This window comes from Solea senegalensis, linkage group LG5 (assembly GCF_019176455.1).
Source record: "Solea senegalensis isolate Sse05_10M linkage group LG5, IFAPA_SoseM_1, whole genome shotgun sequence".
NCBI lineage: Eukaryota > Metazoa > Chordata > Actinopteri > Pleuronectiformes > Soleidae > Solea > Solea senegalensis.
In genome coordinates this window covers 5890394-5900260 of record NC_058025.1, presented here as the reverse complement: position 1 = coordinate 5900260, position 9867 = coordinate 5890394, and the positions used below count along the sequence as shown (strand labels likewise).

Sequence of the window (9867 nt, the reverse complement as noted above, 5' to 3'; positions counted from 1 at the left end):
CAGATATCAAAAGTGAAAGTTATCATAGAAAAAGACATTTTTTATTCAATTCTACAGCCATGAAATCAAAATAAATCCAGGCGGCCTGAATATCATATAAACTTAATTCCACTAACCTTTACACACTGCAACCTTTAAGGCAAAAGGTTTCTAGAAGCAGTTTCCCTCTTTTCTACCCATAACAGTTGGAAATCAAATCGAAAGTTACGCATTTATCACCCTGTGTACTTTCCTGCGTTGACCTGCGAGGAGACAACGTATTCATCCACGTCCGGCTTGATTGAATTTGCTGAGCTATATTTGCTGCACGTCTGCCTGCAGTTAGCAACAAAATCAATTAGCGTATAACCGGGCTGACGTAAAACACAAGTCGATACACTGGCAGCCTTATTGACTGACTGCTCACACAACACGCTGTTGATCATCATAAATAGGTCATGTTGTAAACAGGCCTGTTGTTTGTGGGAGAATAATGATTGGTTGGTTCACATCAGGAATTTCGGATTGCTTAATTATTAATATTTTGCCATAAAATTCCCAATCTGTTGATATTTCTGGCTCATATATATGTTCCTGTTCCTCACACAGAAACCTTGTGTGTCCGATGTGTGTTTTTTTTTTAGTAACTTTGGTTATCATGGGATGCGTGAAGTGTGTTTCAGTTTGCTTTATGTTGAACTGTAAACTGTGGGGTCACCAGGCCAACAGTCATCAACTCGTATCAGTTAACCCAGCTGCTTTAGTGGCTATTGTTTTTTATTATCTTTTAATCTGCTTTAGTAGAGTTTATATTCTTCTTTCGTTGTCTACATTATGTTCCTCCTAAAAGTTGTACCATTGCAGTTTAATTGAATTTAATTTACTGTGATATGGATAGGGAAACAAAATAATCTGAATCTGTTATCGTGTGTGCACATCATTGAATATAATTTGGTTAACGTTTCACTCAAACACAACCAAATAAGCCTTTAATTTAAGAAATTTAAGTTAAAAATGAAGTCACACTGACAGAAGAAAGTTCTGTCTTTGACTCTCCTGCTCTGACCTGAGCAGATCAGTGTGAGCCTTTACAGTCAAAATAAACTAATCAAGAGGATTAAATGTTTTCTTTCCGCCTTCTTGTGCCACATTTACCTTAAATGATAAAAAACAAGGCATCCAGTTTGAGTCTTATGGCTGCACTGCCCTGCAAATGTCTGCCATTGGCCTGGTGCTGTTTTCAAACCACCTCTAGGGGCACTGTTGCACTTGTGTCGATTGCTTGACAACCTGTGTGCTTCTAATCTGAAGATAAGAGGTATTTAGGGTAAACCAATAGATATTGACTAATCATTTGTATTTATCTCAGTTGAAGGGATGTTTTTGATGTCAGTCTTTCAATGATTGACCAACTACAGTATGAAAGCCACTACACATATTTTTTGTGTGCATGTGTGTCAAATGCTTATGTGGTGCACGTGTTGTACAAACACCCACCGTTCCTTGTCATTTTCAAACAAAAATGTTTATTCAAATCAAAAAAGGAAGAACTAGACAAAAGGTTAAATCATTCAGAACATAGCATATTCATAGAATACCTATACACTGTCGTAATTAAAGGACAAAAAAAAAAGAGAAGACATGAAACAAAAAAAAACACACAAATGGAGAATGAAGAAAAATTCAGTGAGTAAATATTGCACTTTGTCTCTAAAATGTTTCAGATCCCATCTCCTGGGTTGTTTTAACTCTGAACATTTCAGCTCCCGTCTTTAAACAGATCAGGAGTTTTTAGCTTAGTTTTGACACTGGACTACTCTGAGGCCCAAGCGAATGGACTATGGAATCGACCAACCTGAATATGTGAAGCTTATTCATTACCGTGCAGCTTGGTTTAGTTTCCCTAAGATACGATCCAAACAAATAGAAACAGGACAGAGTGTGTGTGTGTGTGTGTGTGTTTGCCATAAAAGAAGCATTTTGTCTGTTGTCCCGTGTTACCTAAATGGTTTTTCAGTGGGGAGCACTGGTCAACAGCTGCCTACCCCAGGCCTGAGGGGGGGTGGGGGTCTACATTTCTTTACACTAATGCCCAGAAATACATGGAGACAACTGTCAACCGTCATCAGCATCAGAAAATGAACACGATTGAGAAACCTGTCCAGGATGTCACGAAAGATTTTTTTTTTTTACCTCTTCCCTTTTTGTCCTTTTTGAATAAACACGGAAAAAAAGGTGTAAAACATTAAAAGTGTTAAACATAACCAAAAAAAAAGCAAAAAAAACTGGGAGAACAAGATTTAACGTAGACATGATCAGGTCTGTTCTGTGTCAAGGCCACGAAGATAAGATCACTTTACTAACCGCAGTTCGTCGATTACTGGCAGAAGCCGAGTATTTAGTCATCAGCTGGATCTCCATAACAGCATGCACACACACACACAACACATACAAACTTGTGTCACCTACATTTAAATGTAAACTTTAAAAAAAAAAGGATTAAATAATGCATTTAATGTCCTACACTTGGTTTTTCTCCAGACCTTCACCAATGAATGTTTTTTTTTCTTGTTTTCTTATCAAAAAAGTGCTGCTTTTCTTTTCTTTTTCCCCCCGACTCTGTCAAACCTCTGTTGCAGCCGGACGGTTTTGTCGAATGAGTTAGAAAACCAATGTATTACTCATATCAACCTACTACTACTTGTTCAGACCAGTCTGAACAGAGGTTTAGCACCATCCCCCAGCTTTCCATTTGTGCTGGGTTTGCTTCTTGAATGCAGAAGCTGTGTCATTCGTCTCTTTTCTTTTTCTCTCTCTCTTTTTTTAGAACTAGCATTCTGGTTTCACTGGTCTGGTAAAAAAAATCTTAGTGTTGGTTGACTGAACTGGGCAAGTGCAGCAGGACAAAAGGGAATGTGATTCATCTCAGAAAGCTGCCTTGCTTCTCTACAGGTCTGTTCTCTTGTTTTGGTAGTTTTTTTTAAAAAAAGAAAAGAGCTCGTCATTATTTTTAAACAGTGCAACTTAAAAGAAACCCTAATGGTTTGTTTTTTCTCTTTTTTCCCCAACCGTTTGGCAAATGAGAAAAACCACCTGAGACAGTGCTTTTTGGGCAGTTATGCAAACCCGGCTTGCCCTGAGATTAGGAGTAGAGGAGCTGCAGGCGAGTCGCTCCACAAATGCATCGCCTTCTCTTACACGCAAGATCACAAACGCTTGTCTTGTCGGCTACAGTTTTAAGCGGCAAATGCAGGACTGCAACCCTCCTAGTCCAAACCCAGAGCAACCACAACACAAAAAAAAGCTAAAAGCTATTCTATGATTGGAGCTAAATACAACAACAGAATAACAACTAAACTAAAATAAAACAAAACAAAACAGGGGAGGCAAGCCACACTTGGATCCAAGCTGAAGAGGAGACATTTCAAAAGAGCTTCCAGATGAAAACAGTGTGCTGCAGTGGCTGTAAAAGTCCAGTCTTGTTGTTGTTGTTGTTGTAAGTCACTGAGGAAATGTCATAAGGAGAAAAAGAAAACTCTTCCACGGCTTAAAACAAATTCAGTGCATTGTTCTTGACCTTTTACGTCCAAAAAATAAAATAAAAAATGAAATCCCGTTCTCAGTGACGCTCAAAGTTATGCAGAAGAAAGTCTTAAAAAGTTAAGCCCGCAGTCTTATTCAATATTCTGACGCATTACAAGGCTGAAACCAAAACTATTAGTGATTTTTTTTTTCTTTTTTCTTTTTCAAATTCTCGTCATTTAACGGTGCCACACAACTCAAGTAAAGAATAAAATGTGCAAAACAAAATCCCAAATGAGGCAGGAGGACATGTCTTTGCTCTGGGTATGACTGCCGTCGTTGAAAACTCCCATTCATCCGGACTGCGGTGGTTAGAACTTTGTCCCGTTTTTCTGTGGGTGATTCGGCCTGGACATGATTCGTCTTGCCCTTTGCGTGAAGAACCAAGTCTGTTATGTGCCATGAGTGCAGGAGAATCAAGGGTGAACGAGAAACACGGCAGGCCGAGAGCCATGGAGACTCTTCATCAATACCATCACCAGGGATTTGGCTACTAGTGGGTGTGTTGTTGTTTTTTTCTTCTTTGTCATATAGACTGAATGTGTTCATCTGTACACATCCCCGCCCTCAGCAGGCAAACACAGGAAGAAAGTGATACCCCAAACGTGTATCTCCTGTTTCTGTCACTGAGGGAGGGCAGCAACAGATCCTGTCCAACCCAACTCAACTCAACTGTGGTGATTTGTCCATGATTTCGATGGTTGGTTGGAGACTTTGTTTTTTTTTTTCTCCGCGTGTCAACAGCGTAGCATGAACGCCATTGTTGGAGATGACTAAACAAAGCTTGAGCCTCGCAAAAAAGGTTCCCGTGAGTTCCTCAAAAATCAGTCAGGGGGAATTTCAGGGATTCCCTTCAGCGTGATGGACAAGCGTCGAGCCTGCGCTCCTCTGTACGCCTGGCATGATCTGGATTCGGATCAATCTGGGGTAGAAAAAGAAACAGGAGGGGTTATATGGAGAACCATAACTGATACGTTTGTTCTGTAATGGAAAGATACATGTTTAAAAGTATTTGGTCAGTGGTATGAGATGTTTACCTCAGAGTACAGGGGAGGTGGCTGGAAGCGGAACTCGTGAATATAGGCGAAGAGAGGTCCATCCAGCTCCTCACGGGCTGCTGGAACATCTGCAACACTCTGTCTCTGTTCTTCTGTGACGATTTCTGCATAGCTTGGAGGAGCTGCAGAGGAGGAGGAGGAGCAAGACATCACGTCAGCATTCTTGGGAATTATCTTTTAAAATAGAAATGTGATGCGATTCGTGACCATGAGTCCTAACCTACCTTCTGGTCTCTCAGGCAGACCCATTCCCAGCCAGCTCATGCTGCACTGGCTGCTGACGCTGGAGGTACGAGAACCAAACGGATGGAGAGGGATGGTTCCGATGACCAGGGGCAGGTTCAGGGACAGATTAATTGCCCCAGGTATGTCCACGTATACCTGAACACAGACATGAAAACAACAAGATAGGTTACACTCATGCAAGTCATTAGGAACGCACCAATCACATTTTACCCTTGCTGCTTGTCCCTTGGAACTGAGCTACAAGTGGTAGTTGTTGAAATCTAGCCCTACAAAAAGGTTTGCTAAATTTGCTTCAATGTTAGTGCACAATGTTTAACCCTTTTTAAGAGGTTGTGAAGTAGTATAGTAGAATAATATGTGGGTCAATGTCTTGTGGTCAGTCACTTATCAGAGCCCTCGTCTGGTGTCCGTCTGTTCACACGGTAAAGAGGTTACAAGGACCTTCAGGGAAGGTGTTACCACATACATTCTGGGCTAATGCTCTTAGCAGCATGTGGTAATAACACCTGGTGCAATCCAAGGTCCTGATTACACTGGCGCTAACTGAGTTACCAGCGTCCTTTAGCAGAAGAGACACTGGCTTACCAAGAACTATTGATTCTGAACTGATAATGATGCCGAGTCATGTTGATAATAAAGGAAACTTTGTGCCACTGGTGGCAAACCAAACAGAAGGGCAGCTAACGGGTAGAAAGAGCATGAACACAGCACTTGAACAGTGGGGGTGTACTCACCATGAGTGAATACTCCACTCTGATGATGCTGCAGTCCAGGATGGAAGGCGACACTGGTGGGATCTTGAGCATCTTGCCACTCCAGGTTTCCGTTTTGCCCGAGGACAAAGACTCTCCTCGCAGGTTTGCCACCAGGTGCTTGACCTCCTTCATCTTCCCTTTGGCGTAGAAGGTCTGGGTCTGGTAGATGGCTGCCTTCGGCACCACAATGCGGGATGAGCAATTTTCAATCTCAGCAAAGATCTGGATCGACTCTCCTGGGGTGTATCCCTTCCTCTCGATTTTGGCACTTAGGGAAATAGGACCTGAGGTACAGAACCAACAGCAAAGCGTCTTGTCCTTTGTGCCGGCCTGTGGTGACTGGAGAAGAAAACAGCATGTCAAATTTGCCATTCGAGTAAAGGACACTCTTTTCTTATCATGTATTGATTCATCTAAATTTGCTTACCAGCAATAGTGGAGTGTTGATGTCAATGTGCTCAAAGACTGTAAATTCCTTCTTGGTCTTCATTGGCAGGAGCCATGGTCTGTGAAGTTCTGCCTTCACCCAGTAGCGTACACTGCCATGCTTCCCTTCGAAAGAGGTAGCCAGAGGTCTACAGGAAAAAAGAGGACGAGGAGAAGGAAGAAGCAGTTCAGTGCCAAAATCTCACAAAAGACTGTGGTTGAACAATAATGGTCATGGCATTTAACCTGTGAGTGTCACATTGAGACACTTACGTCTGTGGAAGCTCCAGGCTGAATGCATACTCATGTCTTCCTGAATGGATAGTGGTGAGTCCTTCCTCAGAATTGTCATCGTCTGAAAGACAAGGAGGACAATATTCCAAACACATGTATACCATACCTGTGTAAAATGCTCTACGGAGACATCTGAAAAGTCATACAAAAAAGAAAAGAAAAGAAAAAAAAAACAACACAGGGTGGGGGGAGGAAAAAAGAGAATAAATAGATTTAACTATTGTATGTCTGTCGTTTAAAAGAAATTAATGTATTGATAGAAAAAGAGGCAAACCAATAATTAGAGCACACCAAAAAATTTGATTATGTGAGAGGAAAAGATGGAAACTGAGGGTGGAGGAAGAAGCTGTTGCTGTGTTGTTGTAAGAACAAAGACTATGACATCGCATGAAACTCATTGTGCTGCCAGGGAAACTCCAAAATCCTAACAGGCACATAAATCAATCATAAAAAGGTGCAACTGTGTGAACTCAACGTGTACTCAACGATCACCCAAAAACGTTCAGTTTCAGTTGATGCAGAAGCTCCCAACTCAAAACGACGACAAACAACAAGTTACCGGTCTCACCATTAGATGTCACTACTTCTGATCATTTTGACCTTAAATAAGCGTTGTGTGTAGGGCTGGGCAAGATAAAATGTTTTCTTTCCATATCTGATTGTCATAATTGATCAATTTGTATTTGTTTGGTCGATAAAATGTGGGAAAATGTTGATCAGAGGTTCTCAAGTGTCTTGTAGTCAAATGTCTTGGCTTTCTTTGTTATATGGAGCAAAAAAAACCCTGAACATTCACATTTAAGAAGCTGAAACATCTTACAAACATGTTTTAATCCTTTTTTTTAACCCTACAACTGAATAATGGATTATCAAAAAAGTTGATGGTTGGATGAAAATTATAAAGCTCTAATTATTGTTTTTGAATTACTACCCAGCCCTAATTGTACGTGTTAATTACTTGTTTTGTAACTGTCATATTTTATCAGACGGTTGTAAACATCGCCACTGGCCATAGAAAGAAAATCTGCATTGTCGACCTCGACTGATTCTCTTCCTGGACTGCTGGTCATACTATCTTTTTATTTTTTATTTTAATACATTATTGTACAGTAGTGCAATGGAGAGTTTGTTCGACAGGTCTTGAGTGCTTCTTTCTTTCTTTCTGCCAGCTCAGCACTCCCTCCCTCCCCCAGCGGCAGCAGCAGTAGTGTGGTAAACAAGTGCGGAGCTGTCAGTCAAACGGCAGACTCCAGCAGGAGGAGACCGGCCTAAACCGGTGCGAGCAGCTTCCCTCAGCTGCTCTGAAGCTGCTCTGCGCTCATTACGCATTCACTGTGCGACGCCGCAGTAGTCACTTACTACTACAGCCTGCATAACTGGACTCAGCCAGACCAACAACAACAGCAGCAGCAGCGTTTTCCTACCGTTTCATCACTCGCAGCTCCTCACTACGTTCGATTCTACGTATCACTACTGAAATCGCCATCTTAACGACAACGTTCCTCAGTGCTGCTGATAATTAGAGCCAAACCCACAGTCATTAACAACAATAAGCAGCAGCACAGCAGCCGACTTAAACCGGTTCAACTGGAGCTAAAACAGAATTGTCAACAACTCACCACAAACTAGTTCAATAAAAAAACGCCACTAAGCTAAACCCGGACCATTTTAATAACAGACATCATCCTAATTCGCCAATATCTATTTAGTTCCCCTTCTCTGTAAATAATCCATTATTTAAAAGCACAATAAACAATGCAATACAATGGACATTATCCATCTCAAATTACTTTCATGTTATCTACTCTCCAAAAAACTGCACTAGAGCCGCAAAATGGTCCATATTCTTATAATTAAGTGTATATTTTGTTTTATTTTGGTGTTCGTTCGTATATAGTTTTACAGTTGCATAAAGCCTCTTCCATGTCGACTACACACGTTCCATGCACAAAGCTGCCGTTGCATTTTCCAACAGAGCACATTATGTGCACATTTGAATGAAAATACAATTTGTTAAAAATAGCGATTTACATCGAATCAAGCCGCATTAACGTGCAAAGCCTCTCATTTTGCAGCTGCTTTCTTAATTAAAAAGTTGCAGATTATTTTTTCTGCATAGAGGATGACGTCATTGGCCACACATGAGCACCTTAGCCAATGAGCGCACGGCGAGGGAGGGGCCTGCGCGCTGGCCACACCCCTTCCAGGTCCAGTTTTCTGAACAGGATTGAACCGCTTTGAACAATGGGGTGGAAACTTCAGAAAAACCTACAAAGAAACGCAGAAAACAACGCGTTCTGCGACGAAAACGTCCGACAAAAGGGCAGAGGCGTCGGCGTGAATTATCGCCCCAACGTCCCGGGTCTCGACAACGGTTGTAAATGCTCGTTTTCATACTTAAAACACTTTGAAAAACACGGATATGCCCACGGAGCTGCCTGTCATTCATTCAGACACCTTGACACAAACAAGTGACGACGGAGCTGAAAATGCAGCCACTGTCCATAAAAACTAACACAACTAATAGTATAAACTACACAGACGTTAACCTCAAAGTTTGGCAAATATTAACAACGCTTTACGTGTGAAATTGTGAAAAACAACAGCATCCTCCCGTTTACCTGAACCGCAGCCAGCACAAAGAGCATCTCTCATGGTCACGTTCTACACATCAGCTCAGCAAAAAAAATCAAATAAAGAAGTTTTTCTTAATTTTTTAAAAAAAAACTCTTACCTCTCTCATGTCCAATTAAGATGTCTTTGTGATTCAGATATTCCACTTCTTCTGTGTAATTCTGCGTGTAGGCAGTGTTGGAGCCAGCGTTCCTAGACTCAGTCCAGCGAACTTTGGCGAAGCCCTTCGCGTGGATTTTCAGAGACTTGACGCGAATTTCTCCCGTGACTTCGATGGTCACTCTTCCTGAGACGCAGTCCCCGCTGGAGAAGACGGGGACGTTGCTGTCATGGTGACAGTCGTAGCTCACTGTGAAGCTCTTCACCTTTCCTAGCACCATGGTGGAAAAGAGAGACACAGGCTTGTTTGCCTTGAAGTTAAAAAAAAAGAGAGAGCCTGTGAAAAATAAGAATTTTTCTTGTTAAAAAAAAAAAGGTGCAGGGAGAAGATACACTGATCTGTATCTCTGCCCTGCAAAAAGCAGTAGGCACGATCAGTGGCTTCTGTGCGAGCAGTTCATTGAGATGAAGGCTGCTGAATAACAGCAGTGGATGCTGTTATCGTGCGCCTCTCTGCATGATGGTCTCCAGTCCAAGACAAGGAAAACCCCAGCAGCTCTGCTCACTTTAAGGGGACAGGCTGTGTGAAAAACAACCTTGTGCACATGCGCAGGGTTGTCACTGCCCCCTCCTTCCGCCTTCTGCTTCTGGAACAAGGCAGCGAGAGAGAAGAGTGTATGTGTGTGTGGTTGTGGCACAAAGCCACAATGACAAGTTAGGCCAAACAGCTGAAACACTGCACAAAGACATGTTCACCTGCACTCAGTCCTGGCTCCAAGAGTTGCAATACAACA

The 9867-nt window shown here is 41.9% G+C and overlaps 1 protein-coding gene across 1 annotated transcript; it reads right to left on the bottom strand.

Annotated features, from left to right (window-relative positions):
* Positions 1-1485: 1485 nt before the first annotated feature.
* arrdc3a (arrestin domain containing 3a) lies at positions 1486-9624 on the bottom strand. Its single transcript, XM_044026330.1, has 7 exons — positions 9075-9624; positions 6320-6401; positions 6048-6195; positions 5600-5959; positions 4844-5000; positions 4599-4741; positions 1486-4483 (listed from the first exon to the last, which is right to left on the bottom strand). The coding sequence occupies exons 1-7, from the start codon at positions 9352-9354 to the stop codon at positions 4415-4417; spliced, it is 1239 nt and encodes a 412-aa protein (XP_043882265.1). The 5' UTR covers positions 9355-9624; the 3' UTR covers positions 1486-4414.
* Between the last annotated feature and the right edge of the window lie 243 nt (positions 9625-9867).

Bases quoted from the DNA above. Each gene is read 5' to 3' on its own strand.
- arrdc3a (XM_044026330.1), bottom strand. From the start codon at position 9,354: ATGGTGCTAGGAAAGGTGAAGAGCTTCACAGTGAGCTACGACTGTCAC. The intron at 6,196-6,319 runs GTAAGTGTCTCA...TTTTTCCTGTAG, and splicing joins AGCCTGGAGCTTCCACAGAC to ACCTCTGGCTACCTCTTTCG. The intron at 5,960-6,047 runs GTAAGCAAATTT...TTTCTTCTCCAG, and splicing joins TCAACACTCCACTATTGCTG to TCACCACAGGCCGGCACAAA.